General features: G+C 39.4%; 1 protein-coding gene across 1 annotated transcript; it reads left to right on the top strand.

Annotated features, from left to right (window-relative positions):
• The first annotated feature begins 164 nt into the window (after positions 1-164).
• Positions 165-4894, top strand: LOC306885045 (trophoblast glycoprotein-like). The gene is made up of 2 exons (XM_079441358.1): positions 165-667; positions 2125-4894. The coding sequence occupies exons 1-2, from the start codon at positions 405-407 to the stop codon at positions 2972-2974; spliced, it is 1113 nt and encodes a 370-aa protein (XP_079297484.1). The 5' UTR covers positions 165-404; the 3' UTR covers positions 2975-4894.
• Positions 4895-20401: the final 15507 nt, after the last annotated feature.

The raw sequence follows: 20401 nt of genomic DNA, 5'->3' as shown, positions 1-20401 counted from the left end.
TGAGCTTTAATCACTATTAATTAAGCCCATTAATCAGAGTGATGAGCACGAGATGTGAGAGATCATGGACTGGTGTGGGGTCTGTAGTGGAGGGGAGAGGTGCGAGTCAAAGCTCCTCCCTGCTGATTGTTGAGAGTAATTCAGTCGCATTGTTTGAGAGCAGCAGATCAAACGCCCCACACAGAGAACCTCCTTTTCTCTTGGAAATAAAGTTTCTGCCTCTCATTCACACACGAGTTTCTGTAATGCAAAGAAGTCGAGCACGCAACATCACTGAGAGAAGTTACCAGCGAGGAGCACGCGGGACCGGAGTCTTGGAGAGCCACTCTGGAGAAGCGGACGCACAGCCGCTGAACGAGGGCATATATTGAGTCAGATTGATGCTGTTTTGCTGAGAGTTGACCATGCTCGCCTCTGCACGGTGCGCGTTTGTGCTGGGGCTGCTGTGCGCTGCGCTCCCCGCGGGCGCGTCGCTGTGTCCCGCCGGCTGCGAGTGCTCAGAAGCCGCGCTCACGGTCAAATGCGTCTCCAAAGATCTGCGGGACATACCGAGCGGCATCCCGAGCTACACCAGAAACCTCTTCATCACCGGAAACCACATCAGCCAGATCGGACCCGAGTCTTTCCAGGGACTGGAGAACGTGACCACTTTATCGCTGTCTAACAGGTAACGCACTGATGCATCCTCGAAGAAGCTAGTAGTTCACTGTTACATACTGTGATACTATGTTGTTGTTTTTTTTGTTTTTGTTTTTTTGGATATTGTGCAGTTGCTTTGACACAATTTACATTGTTAAAAGCGCTATATAAATAAAGGTGACGACTTGACTTGACTATGTAACAACTGTTAGAGTAAAGTTAGGTAACACTTTATTTTAATGTGTCCTTGTTACACTTTGTGTACTTACATTTATAACTGTAAATTATGCATAAATACATGCAAGTAACCCTAAACCAAACCTTAATCCTCCTAACCCTAACCATATAGTAAGTACATGCAGTTAATAAATATTATTCATTAATTACATGTGTAATTACACTGTAACAAGTGTTGGGAAGGTTACAGATTACAAGTTACTCTATCTAAAATGTAGTAGTGTATTTCAATTACTTTATTAAAGTAATGTAACTGATTACATTTGATTACTTCTCTAAATGTCTAATTTTTCCAACTATTAATCTTTTTTCTAACATGTAAACCAGGCAGGGTTTAACCTAACAGTAGTGTTCAACACTGAATACTGGCAGACTGTCAAAATCCTTCGCTTGAATTAAGATTATAATAATTACATTTTAAAGCACAGCCACCACAAAATCTGACTTACTTTGAGATCATTCTGAGGTTAAATACAGATTTAAAACTAAAACAAGAAATAGTTTAATAGCTATGATACTGTTTTTGAAATCAAATCTTGCATAGTTATGATTGGAAACACTGGAACCTTACAATGGCTAGGAAAAAAACATTAATCTCAAAAAATAAAGCATATACATAAACTATATAAGAAATAAAACATTGAATAAGCATGTGTCTAAACTCCTGAAACATTGGTGTCTCGTTTTTTAGATCAGTCACTGCAATTTATGAAAGAAATCAATTAAATCTGTATGTGGGTGTGTGTGTGAAAAAAAAATCATGTGTAACTCAGTTTGTAATCGTTAACATTTTCATAAGTGACTGTAATTGAATGACACCATTTTTCTCAGTAACTGTAACTGATTACAATTACATTTATTTTGTAATTTAGTTACATTTAACTAGTTACTCCCCAACACTGACTGTAACAAGGACATCTTACAATAAAGTGTAACCTAAAGTTATGGTGAATCAATATGGGATCTTCTTCAACCAGTGTAAGAATCTTTGATTTTGAAATAAACACCCCTCAATATCTGTTGTAGTTCTGACCTTGCAACTACGCTTATACTGGCATCTATAGTTCCATTAAGCAAAAACCTTTATGCAAAAACTTGTGTATAAGGTTCTTTAGTGTGGATAAAAGGTTATTTTAAGAATTGATCACTGAAAGGGTCCTTGTGTAACCAAAAACTGCTCTTCTATGGCAAAACCCACCTTTATTTTTATGATTGTAGTGTGAAATGTTCCTTTTCTTCTCTCTCCAGGATCTCTGAGGTGAAGTCTCGCACATTTTATAGCCTGCGGAGCCTCAGATCGCTAGACCTCAGCAACAACCAGCTGGCCATCATCCATCCTGAGGCGTTCACCGTCCAGAGCCGTATGCTGAGGGAGCTCAACCTCAGTCGGGCTCTTTACAACCACTCGTCCGTCATGTTTTTAGCCACCTCTCTTCGCTGGAGCAGCCTGGAAGACCTGCTGGGACTGGACTTGTCCAGTAACGGCCTTGTCTACTTGCCCCCAGGTATCTTTTGCAATCTTGTCGGCCTGCAGCGCCTTCAGCTTGGCAACAACTCTATAGTGTCCATCCATAACGGGACGTTCACAGGACTGGATCACCTTCAGGAACTCGACCTCACACACAACGCACTCAGGACCCTGCGTGAAGAGACTCTAAAAGAGCTGGAGCAGATGCCTTTGGTGAGGCTCCACCTGGCGGAGAATCCTTACACCTGCACATGCGACATCGAGCCTTTCGCCGCCTGGGTGAACAGCTCACAGGTGCAAGTGTTGGACGTCGAGCGCCTGACTTGCGCGTTCCCAGTCGCCTTGCAGAACACGTCGCTACTGACGGTGGGCAACCTAGAGTTGGATTGCCATAAAGCGGGAGAAAGTGACAATCTCGCATTGCAGACCTCCTACGTGTTCCTGGGTCTCGTGCTGGGATTTGTCGGTCTCATGTTTCTCTTTGTACTTTACCTGAACCGCAAAGGTATTAAGAAGCGCATCTATGACATGCGCGACGCATGTCGAGAAGTCTGGGAAGGGTATCACTACCGATACGAGATCGACTCTGATCCCAGACTGTCGCAAGTCTCTTCAACAGCTGATGTGTGAGCTCTTCCCAAACTGAGCTCCTTATATGAACTAGTTTTCTATTGCATTTATACTTGGAAAACATCCATTTGTGGGGCAAACTGTGTTGAGGGTAACACGAGTTACGTAATCAAACCGGGGAAGTCGTGGCCTAATGGTTAGAGAGTCGGACTCGTAATCGAAAGGTTGCGGGTTCGAGTCCCCGGCCGGCAGGGATTGTAGGTGGGGGGAGTGAATGTACAGCGCTCTCTCCACCCTCAATACCACGACTGAGGTGCCCTTGAGCAAGGCACCGAACCCCCAATTGCTCCCCGGGCGCTGCCCACTGCTCCGGGTGTGTGTTCACGGTGTGTGTGTGTGTGTGTGTGTGCATTTGTTCACTACTCACTGCTGTGTGTGTGCACTTGGATGGGTTAAACGCAGAGCACCAATTTCGAGTATGGGTCACCATACTTGACAATACGTCACGACTTTACTTTACTTACTTTTAATCAGATTACTTTTTCAAGTAATGCATTACTTTTAAATTTACAATGAAATATCTGACTTTTTCAAAGTAATGCAAGTTATTTTGTTTTCCCATGTTTCCACTGACATCTCTCCTGTCCCTATGCCTTTGCACTTATTCCTATGAAATCAGGAATAAGTGCAAAGGCACTTTCTTCAGCCTGAGGCTTATTAATGTCACTTTTGGTGTGAAAGGGCCCTTACAGTTGCCAAAATGTAACTTTTGGGTTAAGCACGCCCAGCCCAGATGATGCAAAAGTAACGTAATGCAATACATTCCATAAAAAGTAACTAAGTAATGCAATTAGTTACTTTTTATGGAGTAATGCGATACTGTAATGCATTACTTTTAAAAGTAACTTTCCCCAACTGGTGGCAAACATGCAGATATATTTAAGTAGGCACATTTCTTGAACTGCCTGTCTCATTGACGCCTTTATAACAAGCACACCTCCCCCTCAAGTCTGCACAGAATTGGCCCCGAGATGCATTTTCTTCTCAATCATCATGGGATGCTTGTGGATTAGCCTAATAAAGGGGCAGAAGCCATAAAGTAACTCTGGCCACCACCAACAAACCCCCCACTACTCTCCATTGTCCCGTACTGGAATATTGCTCACCTCTCTGGTGCTAAAGTGCCTTGTTCATTGGATTTAAGAGGCTGGCCAGCTTCAAAAGGGGACAAATCTTATATATATACATGTGTAATATGCGGTTGTGAAGTTTTGAGAACTGTTTTATTGCATGCTCCTGCAACCCTGTTTTTATGGAAGTGAATGCAGTTTTTGCATCGGACCCCGAGCAACCATATTAGCAGCCTTCTATGGTCCTTTCTGTCCCTCTATCCACAAGGAGTCTGTGAAGAATGTGCCGGATTTTCTCTCCAAAAGCATTCCAGCAGGAGGATAACCTCCTCTAAGCTCTAGAAGGAGGATCTTTTGAAGAAAGAGACCCAGTTTGCAGAAATCTCCGGCTGCTTTTTTTCCGCTCAAAAGAGACGTTTTGCTTTGTTTTTATTCCACTCATTTTTATTGTCAGAATGATGAGAACCAGCCCTTACGAGGGCCGCTTAGCGAGACCCCTCTTCCGTCAAGCCTGTTCGCACTTTGAAGACTCAGTCTGGCTCAGATCCTCATATGTTCCCCAGCCTTTTCTGTTTAAGGGACTACGGTGATAAGATACAGATGAAGCTGGGGCCGTTGTGCTGAATGGTCTCCTGCTCTGTTTCTGAGTACTGTTTCCAAATGTGCAAGACTGAAAAGAAATATGCTTGATGTGTTGTGCCAATGTGCTGGACTTCACTTAACTGTCTGGATAATATGATTTTATGCAGCATATGTTTGTCAAAAGATACAGACTATTTAGTCTTCGAGTGAGTCTTACAAAGACTGTCAGGAATTTTCTTGTGTAAATGAATTTATATTTCAACTTATCAAAAAGAAAAAAAATATATTTTGCATAAACCAAAAAGCTGTTCTTCCTTACTTTTTGCATTGTGAATATTTTATTGACAAAGTACATTAAATGTGGAAAATATATGTGGAATATTATTATTATTAATGAATATGTATATATATTATAATGCATACAGTAATGGTACAGTTCAATATCATATATATATATATTATATATCTTTGTCAGATTCACTCATTTGTCAACAATGTTTTGGACTGAGAAGCATTACCTGTCGAAAAGCATCATATCTTTGCTTGTAATGAGATAAAATCTTTGTGCCTGATAAACTATTCAAATTATGATATTTGGTATATGAAACTTCACAGATATTTGGACCGTCTTCCATTGTGCTTTTATAGCTTTATACTCATGTATTATTCATTATATTCAAATGAACCTTTCTCTAAAGAGGTAGGGAAAACCTTTTAAGTGGGTTGCCAAAAGCAAAATGTTTACTCATGAATTTATCAGGTATCCAGTGCAAAACAAAGCTTTTGTGGATGTGTCATGCATCGCATGGACAAATAAATGTTCTTTCTTCAGGGCAGAGTTTATTTTGCATGCTAAAAAATAAAGGTTTTTAAATTTGAAATTTAAATGAGTCTCTTTGTTTCTTGCTGGACAGAAAGATATTTGTGGTTTCTTGTAGGAGGATTCCTTTAGCTAGTTAACAGAACAGCTCACGGATCATTCTCTTTTAGTTTAGAGTAGAAATTACTCACCACAAACCCTCCTCATCCTTTCCTATCATTGCAGTACCTGGTAAAAGTTTCCCCACTCATTTTGAGTTTCTTATTGTATTATCCTTCGGACCAGTTCACATTAAAATGACATATTAGAGCATGAACTCAGTGAAAATCTATCATCATGTGAATGGTGATGCTGTAATAGTATTCTGCCTTCTAACAAAAGGCCTTTAACAAGAGCTTGAAGGGCATCAGAGGTGTTTCATAACTGATAATAACTATGAGCAGACTTAGTCGCATTTTTACGGCTGCAAATCTCCACGTTATTGGAAACACATGAGTTTAGCATATGATAATCGGCTACAGCATAAAGTTGAATGCAATGCCTCATTGATAATCATCTGTGGTTCAGAGCAAGGCTCTGTGTCAAATTTAAAACATTTTAAAATATTTTAATGAAGGTGTTTGATTAAGCCAGCCTTCTACAATGAAGTAAATCAGAATAGTTGGTCGAAACGATTAAGGGCCGTTCACACTGGCAGCGAGTTAGTAAGGCTTATGCAAACACTAAGCGTCGACCAATGAGAGTGAAGAAAATGCTCATGTGATCTACTGCCAATCAAGCAAAAAGCATACAGCGATTTAACCTCTATGTGTGAAGGCCCCTATATATCGAAGTGTTTTTATTGCTGTTGCTTAATGGCTTTGTGCCTGTTTATGACATGATGGTCTTATTGCTGATAGTCAATGCAGCATGAGAGCAGAACTGAAGGCTTTACAAAGTACCTCTTTCCTCCAACAGCTCCCCGTGCAGAAGACCATGGTGAGCTTGTTAAAAACAACAAAGAAATTTAGCCAATTAGTTATGACTTTATGGCTGCCCTCAGGCTCGGACCCACAAAAATTGATATTTACCTGGCATCATCTGGCCGGACACTGCTGTGCCAGAGAACAGTACTGAAGATTAATGTCATCTTCTCTCGGCCTCATGGAAAGCCAGCAGGAAAGACAAAATATCACACAGCTCTGAATTTCATCCGGTTTGCCTCTGACTTTCAAGCAAACCAGCTATTTAAGAAGAAGAACAAAGACATCCGAGTTCATGTGACCGCTGTGCTGTTCATGAGACCCACTTGTTTTATTTTCATAGTTTTATTTGTTCTCGATGGCCCTACACTGTGGTTTCTCTATTAAACAGAAAAGTGCCCTTGGGATGTTACAGAGAAAAGCTGCTCTTTTGCAATTAGTCATGTGTTTGCAGACTCTAATGCGCTTTGGTTTAGAAACATCCTGGCACCATTAAGGGACGTTTCTATGGATTGATATATGGGTTCATGAAAGGAATCTCACATCTATAGGGATTGAATACATTAAAGGCAAACCCACAACAGTCATCAACATGACAACAGCGATTTAGTGGCAGCTGACTTTCAGGAGAGGCTTTTTTCTTCTCAACTTTCTTTCTTAACCTCAGTTCCTGCCTCCAGCTTGTCCTTTCATTTTCAATTCTTTAGCAAACATCTCTTTGTTACACATCTTGTCTCTTTCCATGTCTTATATCATTAAGATATATATATATATATGACTTGTTTTATCACCCTGAGATATATGTTTAGTGGTGTTGGCTAAAACAAGCATTGCTACTCTACATGCTTACATTGAGGGATTGAAGAAAACCCTAAACCTATTAAACATCACTTCATAACTCATCCTGCAGGAAGATTTTGGCCTGATGGATGGTAAAACAAAGAAAGAATTCATAGATTTCTACTGAATAAAAGTACTGAGTCATATATGCAAAGCAGAAATAAATACATTCATACATTTCTGTCACAAGAACTCTCAGAAAGTTTAGCATGACATGGCCATGTTAATGTGTTTGGTCTTGGCGTAACAGATCTGCTACGCTGCTACAGAGTAAGTACCGAGACTTGCTACTGCCAATACATCTACAGACATGCTGCTGTGAGCATGTAAGAAATACTGCTGCAGCATAAATAACATACATGAAATAACCCCGTAGCAGATCTTTACAGGTGGAGCTGGGGAAGGTGGAGGGTTTCTGAAGCACACTGCAACTAGGGCTGCATCGCGATTCGTGGATTGATTCTGAGATTTTCCTAATGCATCATGATTCTCTCTGTAATAGATTCTAAGCTTAGTTTTTAAAGGGATAGTTCACCCAAAAATGAAATTTCTGTCATTAATAACTCACCCTCATGTCATTCCAAACCTGTAAGACGTTTATCTTCAGAACACAAATTAAAATATTATTGATGGAATCTGAGAGCTCTCTGACCCTCCATAGACAGCAAGGATTTTACCACGATCAATGCACAGAAACGTAGCAAGGAGATCGGTAAAGTAGTTTCAGAACTCAAAACTTTCTCGTCGCCTGCTTCTACATCACTGCCTATTTAGCCCCGCCCACCGATTCACACATGTAGTGTTTACGAGAGAAGCAAACATGCATGTCTATGCAGAAACCAAACAATAAAGATTTCTCTGAAGACACGACGCTGTGCAGTGCCAAACTGTGGAAAAACAGTGTTTGCGTTGCCTTCCTTCTGATCCCAACGTTAGGAAAGAATTAAATTTTTAATGAAGTGCCAGACCACGTCAGTAAGAACGTGGTCCTTTGTTCACTTAACTTTAACACATTTGTTTACAAATAAGGCACAATTCGACGCAGGATTTTCAAAAAGATTGAAACAAAAAAAATGATGCTGTGCAACTATATTGGATCCAACAGTAATGTCACAAAACAAGTGTGAGTAACTGTTTTTATTACGTGGATGCTATTGCTTTGTCTATTAACCAGATCGTTTATATGTACTGAGTAGTTATGCGTTTTTAACCTAAATCACAGCAGTATCCATCTGTGAAGGATGTAGGCTGTCAATCATACACAAGTGTTAGCCAATCATAGCAGTGGGCGTTTACTTCTGAGTCTATAATCTGCCACGCCTATTCAAACAGAGCGTTCTGATGAGGGGGGCCAAAAACAGGACACAAAATAGCTTATTTCTTCTAAATTATGTTTTTTGATGTAAAAATCTTAATAACATTATAAGTGGACCTCAGAGAACAGTACAAAATAAAAAACAAAGGCTGTTCATGACCATTTTAAAAGTGTACTTAAGTGTGTTAAGAACCAGTCATGAAAGTGAACTCTCCTTAAGTACACTTAAGTGGCCTTTTATTTCATTAATATGATATATTTTCTGCAAGTACGGTTTTTTTTAAATACACTAAGATTTGAAGTACACTACAAATGCACATTCAAAACAATTCAAAGGCATATTTCTTTTCTCATGTGCAATTACCTAGCAACAACACACCGCACCTTTGCAACTGCATATGCTATTAGCACATTAGCAACCACATAGCAATACACTGGCAAACAACTTAGCAGTTAGCGAGTTTTGCACAGGGAAGCACACTCATGTTTCTCAGAAAATGTCAAAATCTAGATCATTTTGGCTTCAGTGAGTCATTGCACGCTATTATGTTGTAAATCAAGTGATTTCATTGTGGTTTCAGCAAGACTGCATGATGTTCTTTTCTCTTTTTTAGATGTATGTTTATGTACAGGCTAAGTTAGTTGAACAGATAATAGATTTTGCCTCACACATACAAACAAAGCATAAAGCATGTCATTTTCTCCCAAAGCACTGATTATAAACTCGTGCTGTTTACTCAGGTTTACCTATTTGTTTAGTCCAGTTGTCCAACCAGCCCAATGATGGCAGCGTCCCATTGTCCGACTGTTGGCTGAGCTTTGACGAACGATTGTATTTTGAGAGCTTTAGTAAAAGAGGTTGTTATAGCTGGAGGTACAGCCAATGCTGTGTCGGCTCAATTAATCACTTTCAATTAGGGGTAACAATCAGCTCTCACACACACACACACACACATATGCACCTGCTTACACAAACACACACTCCCAGTCATGCACATACACAGTGATGGATATGCTACATACAAAATGAGCTTTTCCTCATGTGGCCTTTCAATGTATAATCATATAATCTGAGCAAATAAAGTCGAAGACATTATTGCAGCGCTCTATATTGTGTAATGTGCTATGCTGAAAGACAGAGGGTTTAACAAAAGTCAATAAATCTTGATTATTGCTCACTAGCATGAAGTGGGAGCCATGACAGGCTTTCAAAACTCTCAGAGACAATTTAAACCCCATTACATGAGCCTCATGAAGAAATGTTTGGGTCATGTTTCACCCCTGCATCAAAGAAAAAAAAAAAAAGAATATTTGGCATCACTGAATATGTAATATGTAATTTTTGTAATTCCCTATGTTGTCAATGATAATTCTCATTACTGCAATACTGCAATTGTTGATGGTATTGCAATAAACATAGTGCAGACTACAAAGATTTTTTGCACAAATTTAAAGCAGTAAACAACTATGACTACCATGATATGGCAGTACTTTCCAATTTTAATAATAGGTCATTGTTTCATATTACAATAATGAGAATTGACAGGGATTTGTGCTTATTTTTCTTTTAAAAAATGTCAACATGCAAAAAATCTAAAACCCCATGAAATCACTTGAAGAAAGCATTTATTTTATTTTATTTTATTTTACTTTTATTATTTGCATTTTATTTTAAAAGAGGATGTTTAGACCGGACTTATGCCGAGTTCACACAGCACAATTACAAGTCGGACTTGTAATCCAAAGGTTGCAAGTTCGAGTCTCAGGTCCGGCAGGAATTGTTGGTGGCGGGAGTGAATGTACAGCGCTCTCTCCACCCTCAATACCACGACTGAAGTGTGACCCTTGAGCAAGGCACCGAACCCCCTGCTGCTCCTGGGGCGCCGCAGCATAAATGTCTGCTCACTGCTCCGGGTGTGTGTTCACGGTGTGTGTGTGTTCACTGCTGTGTGTGTGCACGTTGGATGGGTTAAATGCAGAGCACGAATTCCGAGTATGGGTCACCATACTTGGCCGTATGTCACGTCACTTTCACTTTTGCACGATGGATCGGCGACAGGAGGTTATACACTGCATGACTGTACAATAAACGGTGGCCGAGAGAGCTCAACGCGCTGCAACCTCAGAAAAGACATGCAAATAGAAAAAGCACAATCAAAATATCAGTTTCACAGCACGTGTTGCAAATACTCGCAACACAACCAAATACAAAACACACTGCAAATTCTGACAACACAAACAAAGAAACACACAAGTAGCACAGACCACAACAAAATTACCCAAACAAAACGAAAATTAAACGTTTTTTTTTTTTTTTAACAATCTGCTCTAATGAAGAGACAAACTCATCTACATCTTGGATGGCCTAAAGGTGACTTCATTTTCAGCAAATAATTTTTTTAGGTGAACTACTCCTTTACTAAAGCTTCTTTTAAAAACATAAAATAAAATAAAATAAAATAGCCAAAAGTCCATGATTATGTCACATGAACTATGGTTTGCTACTTGCTAATGAGTTGCAGGTGGTGTTAGCAGGAGGGTCATTCTTATTCTTGAGCATTTGACCAAACAAAAATGTGTTGTGCAGGATGTGTCATCAATATTTTATATGTTTTCCCAGAAGCAGAAAACTATACATTAAATGCGTATAAAGTGAACATTTATGAGTACCCTTGCTTAATTTACACTTGATATAATTTCTTTTTATCGTGATTTAATGTGTTAATGTAACCGAAAGACAATAAGTCAGTAAATCATGATTATTGCATGCAAGCATAAATAAGGAATCATGACAGGTTTGCCAAACCCTCTCCGCCACAAAGCCTGACTTCTTCATGGCCCCTCACACAAACAGAGAGGCAGAATGAAGGACTGGGTTTCAAATTAAAAACAAATGCATGAAGAACCCAGTGACCCCGCATCCAACAATAGGATAATGTCTCTGACATCCCGAACAACAAAAGAGCCATCAAAGCGCTTTGATCTCCGACTGCATCCATACTGCGTTCCCTTAATGCAGTACAGTCAGAAATTATATCATCCCTCTGGGTTTTCCCTGCCCTCTGTGGGTGCTGTTATGTGGGTTTGTTTTTTGTGTTGCCTCCCTGTCTGTTGGTGTGTCCGACCAGAAGATCTTGGAACAACTTCTCGTTGTTTAGTTCTAGTCATCGTCTCGGGGAGAAAAATGCCATTGGTGGGGTTATGACAAATTGCGTGGGTATGAATACAGCATATATGCAAGTAACAGTCGATGATAAATACTTTCATCTCCATGTCAGGATCTGACACAGTATCTTTGTCTACAACGTGGTATCTTTCAACAGTTGCATCTTCTGTATATGAGTCAAAACCACATTCATTTTACAATGCTGCTACAAAACTTTTAGCACTGATCTTTGCAGAACTATCCTAAGTGTGCATCCCAAATCATATGTGACCACCGGTGTTGGGGGTAACGTATTACATGTAACGCAAGTTATGTAATCAGATTACTTTTTTCAAGTGACTAGTAAAGTAACATTACATTTTAATTTACAAGAAAATATTACTTTTTCAAATAAGTAATGCCAGTTACATTGTTTTCCCAATTTTTGACTGGCAGCTCTCCTGTTCCCATGTTGAGAGAAATCAGGAGTAAGTACAGAAGCGTTGTTACAGTAACATGTTACTGTAGATCTAGACTAGATGTGAACATGTATTTACTCATCTCACTTGCATAAAAACAGATTGTGTATTCCTCAAAATAAAAAAATAACAACAACTGTGAAATGCAAACTCAGAATGTTACGCAAATATACAATAATTAAATATGAATCGGTACTGCGCAGACTCGGGCTCCCAATGAATCGCTACTGCTCAGACTCGGGCTCCCAATGAATCGCTACTGCTCAGACTCTGGCTTCAAATGAATCGCTACTGCTCAGACTCGGGCTCCCAATGAATCGCTACTGCTCAGACTCGGGCTCCCAATGAATCGCTACTGCTCAGACTCGGGCTCCCAATGAATCGCTACTGCTCAGACTCGGGCTCCCAATGAATCGCTACTGCTCAGACTCTGGCTTCAAATGAATCGCTACTGCTCAGACTCGGGCTCCCAATGAATCGCTACTGCTCAGACTCGGGCTCCCAATGAATCGCTACTGCTCAGACTCGGGCTCCCAATGAATCGCTACTGCTCAGACTCGGGCTCCCAATGAATCGCTACTGCTCAGACTCTGGCTTCAAATGAATCGCTACTGCTCAGACTCGGGCTCCCAATGAATCGTTACTGCACAGACTCTGGCTTCAAATGAATCGCTACTGCTCAGACTCTGGCTTCAAATGAATCGTTACTGCTCAGACTCTGGCTTCAAATTAATCGTTACTGCTCAGACTCGGGCTCCCAATGAATCGCTACTGCTCAGACTCGGGCTCCCAATGAATCGCTACTGCTCAGACTCTGGCTTCAAATGAATCGCTACTGCTCAGACTCGGGCTCCCAATGAATCGCTACTGCTCAGACTCGGGCTCCCAATGAATCGCTACTGCTCAGACTCGGGCTCCCAATGAATCGCTACTGCTCAGACTCGGGCTCCCAATGAATCGCTACTGCTCAGACTCGGGCTCCCAATGAATCGCTACTGCTCAGACTCGGGCTCCCAATGAATCGCTACTGCTCAAACTCGGCCTCCCAATGAATCGCTACTGCGCAGACTCGGTCTCCCAATAAATCGCTACTGCTCAGACTCGGGCTCCCAATGAATCGTTACTGTGGCTTCAAATGAATTATAGCGACAGCTTATAGCCGCTGAGAGGCTAAGTAGAAGGATAGAATCCATGGTGCATTCCCGTCCATTTACATTCTTTGAGCATTTATTGACACGACATAACAAACAAATGCTAATATACGTTTAACAACATCAACAAAAAAAAAAAAGAATGTTTAAAAAAAGGCCTAGAATGGTCAACGGAAAGTGAGCATCCCCGCTACTCACAAGGCCACAAGGTAGGCTTCCTTAATTGCAATTTCTTTGGACACTGCACACTCTACTGCGTGTTTTTTAAATACATAAATTCAACATATAACAGATAATAATAATAAATACAAAAGTTAAAAAATATAAAACATACTCCACTTTCCTACTTTAAAATTTGCGTTCTTAATGTTCTTTTAGTGATTAATCAATCTTTGAATTCATACAGCTGTATATACAGTAGTGTATATAATGCACACATACAAACCGTCAGATCTATCTGTTACTTTACTGTTGTTTTTTTCTGCATAATTATTTTTTTCTTAATTTGTACTTATTTAAATGCTCTATGTTCTTCTTTCTCTAATGTTATATATGTATGCATGAATGTACCCAGATCTCCTGGAAACCACAACAAATCCCTTGTGTTTGCTCACACTTGATGAATAAAGCTCATTGTGATCATTCTAATTCTGATTCTGATCTTCTATTAGTCACACAGAATGCCAAACTTCTTCACTTGAGCTTGCATTACTGGTTTATTGCATTCCAGTGCTTATGAATGGAAGTTGATGAGAAAAAAAGTATAGTATTAATATTTATAAGAGACAGTCGCCCTTTTGATAAAGAGATGCATTATGATGTTGCTCAGGGGTGTTACAAATATGGCTGCCATAAAACGACTAGAGCCAGACACTTCGAAAAGCAACAAATCATGTGACTGATCACTTTATATTAGAATAACAAAAAAAGTTAAGAAAATTATATTAGAAAAAGTTCATTTTACACTGTTAAAGGCCTCTCCAAGAAGAATATGTCCCACCTACTAAAACACAATGACATTTTTGTGATTTATAATGTCATATGCAAAATATGTTTTTGTTTTTTGTATCAGTGAAAAAAACATGCTTTTTTCATATCCAATAGTGTAGATGTGGCATCTACTAGCAGGGGCCAAAGCTAACCCACAAATCCGAATCAAAAGAATGACTCAAACACAGAGAATCAATATAACTAACCTTGTTTAATTGGGTCTCACTTGACCACTTAAGAGAATGCAGGAACAATCCTCAAAGACCATGTTATTGAACATCTTCTGTAACAACATTAGTCCTGCTGTACAGGGAGTGCTAGTCAAATGAAATACAATTATTATTAAGTTTGTTTTTTTTGTTTTTTTGAAGGAAGAGCATGATGAGATGTGGGCGTGTCTTTCTCTAGAGGAAATCTGACCTTTTGTTCCCGCTGTGCATCAAGCCCATTATGACTCAAGATATTGTTATTACGTACATTATTCAAGATGACCAGATGCCTGAGCAGGAGGGGGTTCTAAGTGCCAAACCAGGGATAGCTGTGCGCGATTGGCTGGGATGCGGAGAAGGTTCTAGAGGTCAGAGGGCAGATACTTCCAAAGGGAAGACGCCATCTGGACCACTGCTGACTCATGACGGGCTCTCGTTTTGATCTTATAGTGTTCCTTCCTGTCAATGAGAAACATGACAGATTGGCTAAGATCAATATTTAGTCACATACCACTTCACCATCACACACCTATAATATAAAAGTCAACACAAGAAGCCAGTGCCTTCTGCCTAGTAATGATAATATTTATAAGCTTTCGATATTTAATCTATTACTAGATACTACTAGATACTGTTCTCTAAGCATCAATATTGGTCATAATTAGGGTTAGTGATTTGAACAAACTCCTAACCATTAGTCAGGGACATAGCCATAATTTTCAGAAGTGACGGAAACGGAAATGTCAAATGTAATAATACCTTTTTTTCTCTTATCTTATACTTTTAATTGGCTTAGAAATTAAATACACTGCTGGACAATAAACAATTTTGTATTCTATAATATTTTTTCTCTGTTTTTCTAATGACAGTTTTATGATTGGTTTGTATAGACCTTAGGTAGCTCCTTTGTCCACATGGACCCTTTTCACAAGACTGTGATGATGCAGACCTGTAGCAGGCATCAAATTTGAAATGAGCTCATTTTGTGCATAAATGTTACAGAGCCGACAAGACGCGAGATGTGCGGCTCTATTTGTAAGGCTTTTATTTAGAAACGTGTTCAGGGTCGAAAAACATCAAACAAGTATGGCATAGGCAAGACACAGAGTAATCCTAGGGCAAGCGAGACAAGGGTTAATCCAAGATACCCAGGCAGAAAACGAGGCTATAAACAAAATAAACTAAACTATGACTTAAAAAATACGGAAGTGCTCCGTAATGTAGCTATCACTAGGAGAGCGCTAAACAATACTGGAACTAAACAAACACAGACTGGTTCAGTAAAGCAGCTACCACTTGGAGAGTGCTAAACGCAGAACAATACACGGCGATCTGTGAAAAGAAGTCCATGGCTTATAAAGGGTGTGTGACTGTGAGATGGTTCTCAGGTGGGAGCGTGTGATTGAGACAGCTGTGTGTACTTAGTGCAGTGAATAATGGGAAATGCAGTCCATGGTAAAATGTAAGTCTGTGTGGTGTGAAGGTCAATGTGATGGAGGAGTGACCTCTGGTGGTGAGTAAATGGAAGATCATAGACCAGATTTGTGACAATAAAATTGTAAAATTGCTCAGTTTAAACATTTGTTATGTTATCTATGTTCTATTGTGAATGAAATGTCTCGTGTGATTTGAAAGTATTTTAGTTTTAATTTTATTCAAATTTAAAAAACATTTCCGGAATTCAGGTTGTAGAATGCTGCATCAAACTAATTTGTAAGGGAAAATAATTTCAATAACAAATCAACTCTACAGCGGATTCCAGTCAAGGGCTTATAGGACATTCCAGTTCAGCCCAATAAAAAGGTTCCACCAGTAGTGGGCACACGTGCAATGTAATCAATGATGTACATCTGAGTTAACGAGACGGAGGGATGTTAGTGAGGGAAGGGCATAAAAACCAAACTGGAACGCAGCCCTGGCCCATCATAAGTCATTACTTTTATGAGTCAATTTTGGACTTTCTGTGCAAGAGCGCCCTCCGGCTTTGAGTATGAATGAAACATACACTCAATAAAAGTGTTTAGCACTCCATAATGTTCACATCGCCACGTTTGGAAGCAAATAAAACATCATGACATGCATAGACTATCTTGTCTCTTTGAATCTTGACACTGGACCTTTCCCGAAACAAATTGCAGGGGACGAATTTACACATCCCCTAAATATTCTACACCCATGCCATTAGTATTAAACTTCACAACTCATACTTTAGTTTGTGATATTTGACATAAATCATGTGGCTTGCTGAGGAGAGGTGTGGTAGTCCATTTCAAAACGATCAGATTTACAGATAAAAATCCTTTAGAGCTTGGGTGTCGAATTCAGTTCCAGGAGGGCCACTATCCTGCAGAGTTTAGCTCCAATCCAAATAAACACACCTGGACCAGCTAATCAAGGTCTTCTGGATTACTATACAAATCTCCAGGCAGGTGTTTTGGAGCTGGTTAGATCTGCAGGACAGTGGCCATCCAGGACTGAAAAATCACTCAAGCCATATTCAGGATGCAAATATCAGTAGTGGACAAAGTAGGCCTACACAATTCAAGTACTTGAGTAAAAGTACAGATACCCTAGTTGAGCACACACTCAAGCTCAGAGGTTCTTAAATCATTTTGATACATGAATAATTCAGCGAGCTTTTGACTGCAGACTCTTACCGGATCACTGAATCAGTGAGTTGTTGGGTGCTTCTCAATTGGAAAGCTGCATCCTTCAGCAGATTTTAAAGGATGCATCAAGTGAATCCATTCAACACATTTCAATTCACAAAAAAGATTTGGCAGAAAATGAGTCGGTGCTTGGCTCTTCCAATTTGCCTGCGGGGTGGAAATCATTATGGCATAAACATCGCATTCTAGAGTTTCATACTAAGGAGAGCTAGCATAGAAGCCTCTGAAGGACTGGAATAGGAAGGATTCAGCTTCAATAAGATGCAGCCTTCAGTTTGAGAAGCACCCACTGACTCGAGAACCACAGCAATCTGATCAGTCCAATTCATGAACGAATCTTACAATGCCATTTGCGAACCGATTCAACAGATTAATCTTAAAAAAAATAATTGTTCACAAATTCAAATGTCAGTTTCTTCAGTTTGAAAAATGTACATTAAAAATACGTTTACTGGCAAATATTGATTTATATGCATACTGGTCATATGACTTTCTTTAACACTTGGAATAGTGTCCAAGTTGCTTTTTGCATGCATTGACAGTAGTACAGTAGTTTACAGTCTATTACAGTAGATTTTTAATTTAAGAATCTAATGAGAATCACTAAAGTGAATAATATGAATTGGACAACAAATAAATCTGGATGTATTTTAATTAGAATGAGAAAAAATAGTCTATTTTTAGGGTGACGTGAGCTGAACATGCTTTTGTAAGATTCACTCATATAGCCAGATCTGTTTGGTGGTGGAGCAGGGTGTAAGATTGATGGGGACGTACAGTAACGAGTCCAAGTCTTATAATAAGAATCCTTGAATGTCCGATGATGAATAGATTCACACTACACCTCACAATGGGACATTCTCTCCTGTATGCCACTGCTTGCTGAGGAGAATCTGCTGACGAGGGAGTTTGCCAAGTGTGGCTGGCCATTACTGAAGCTTATTCTTGAAAATTGTCTGAGAAATGCAGACTAAAACAAAGGGTTTTGCAGGACTGATGGAGTGTGTTTTCCTGGATACATATTTTCTGATTAATGAGACTCATTGCAGCTGAAAAAATTTTTTTTTTATTTCTTTTCATTGTTTCCACTTTATTTGCGCCACTGTGATGATTTCTGATGATGTTGGCAAGAAAAAAAAACTTGCTTTTTGCTCAACTTTACATGTGCTTTTTCTGTTCAGGGCTTAAGAGGAATCGCTCATTCCTTTTCTACATAGAGCTGAGGACATCTGCAAGTGCCACATATTAACAGCCACCAAGTTACCGTCATACAATTGAATGTCAGCCTGAGTGTTAATCACATCTCCACGTAAAGGTCACACAGTCCCATCACTGTCCATAATGGCAAGTGAAGAGCTCGTGAAGGATCCTGTTAATATAGAAGGAAATTACTGCATTCCAACTTCCCGACTTGGAGGAATAAATGAGGGACAATGTATAGGATGAAATGACATGCCAAGGAAAAGTAGGCCGGTGTGACAGATCTCCTCATTGCTTGAAGTACCTGATATCAGGAGACAGACGGATGCTTCTCCTTCCTGCTGACTGCAGGAGAATGACACTAATGATCCCTATCCATCAAATGTGCACGGGTGGGAATGGGAAATTGTCAGAGCGGTGCGTGTATGCGTGCGAGTATGAGGGAAGGCTATGTATTAGACAGCATTAATGGCTTTCATACCTCCTTAAGGTATGAAACCCTGTACTGTGAACACATGTCTGTACTTGAGCTTGATGCATTATGAAGCCTCTTCCTCGAAAGCACTCGCTTATATTGAATGTAGAGACAGACCATTCCTGTATGTTATACATAATATTTTGCAATTCCATGAACTTTAACACAAAATGCCTGTCGTTCCCCATATAAATATGATAAATGATATCAACTATGTGCTTTCTTTACCATGTTCAGCTCATGAAAAAGCTGTGCACTGTATTTTACTGATGTGAGTTCATAGTGAAGAGAATCTAATTATGGCCAGATGAGGTTGTGCAGTGGGTTAGAAAGCATATATTCATAACAGTCTATGCTTCTTCAGTCATGGAAATTCATAATTTCAGATCAAATATTTTCCAGGTTTGAAAAAGTCATGAATTAATAAAATATTAAAGTCATTAACATGCAGTAAATATATTATAATTTTAATTTTTTGTTACAATGAATAAGCTGAACTGATTCACAAATTACTCTGAATTTATTGATTTATGTATTTTCTTTTAAATCCTTATACAGTACTCAAAAATAACTTGCCAGCAATTTCCTCCTGGTCTAACCCTTAAAAATGATTTTCATTGGTATAACCTAATATAGCAAGGTTCGTTTAGTTATGTTTAAATAAAATATATAGTAGGTAATATTTAGGTTAGTAGGTAACACATTTTAGACAAAACATTTCATAGTTCATTTTAATTTATTATTATTATTTGTCTTACAAGTAATTTTATCAAGCATCTTTTTTTTTAAAGATAATTGCTAACAGCTGCAGCGAGCAGGTATCTTGATTGCTGATTGGCTGAAGGTGATGTGTTAAGTCTATAAGGCATTCCCATTGAGTTTTAGCCAGAAGTTATCAAGTGAGGGGACTATAACAGAAGTTGCGGGTTACTCTGTCTCTGTGGGTGCCTTATTTATTAATGGATTCTACATGTTGTTTAAGGTGAGCACAAAACTTTTTTGTTTTTCTTTAAGCTGAACATATACATTGCTTTACCAAATGTTTGACTTGTTGCTTGTTTTCAGGATTCTTCTTGCCTTGTTTCCTGCTTATGTAACCTGTTTGGGGAGTTATGAAGGTAAATCTATAACACGCTGCTGATATTTGTCTGAAACATTGCTGTGTCATGCTGTTTGTTTCCTCTATTTGTTTCTAACAGGGAACATGCCAACTACTAATTTGCAAAGAGTTTCAGCACACACTTTCCCTGTGATTCGTCCTGAGGTGAAACAAATGGGAAACTGGATTGGTCCTGCTTCTGCTCCCCTGCCCCACCAACAAGGCACCCATGGTAGTTATGATGCTCCTAAAGAGAGATTGTTTGCAGGATCAAACGTGAAATCAGATTCAAAAGATTGTCAGACTTCTGCTAAAAGTGATAATCAAGTCAATCATATGATTAACTATAAGCCTTCTGCTTCTGTTCCAAAATATGACTTGCCCGGGTTTGGTCAACCCTCTGTTCGGTATGAGTCTCGTA

Source organism: Barbus barbus (assembly GCF_936440315.1).
Source record: "Barbus barbus genome assembly, chromosome: 19".
Classification (NCBI taxonomy): domain Eukaryota; kingdom Metazoa; phylum Chordata; class Actinopteri; order Cypriniformes; family Cyprinidae; genus Barbus; species Barbus barbus.
This window is presented reverse-complemented; position numbering and strand designations above follow the sequence as displayed.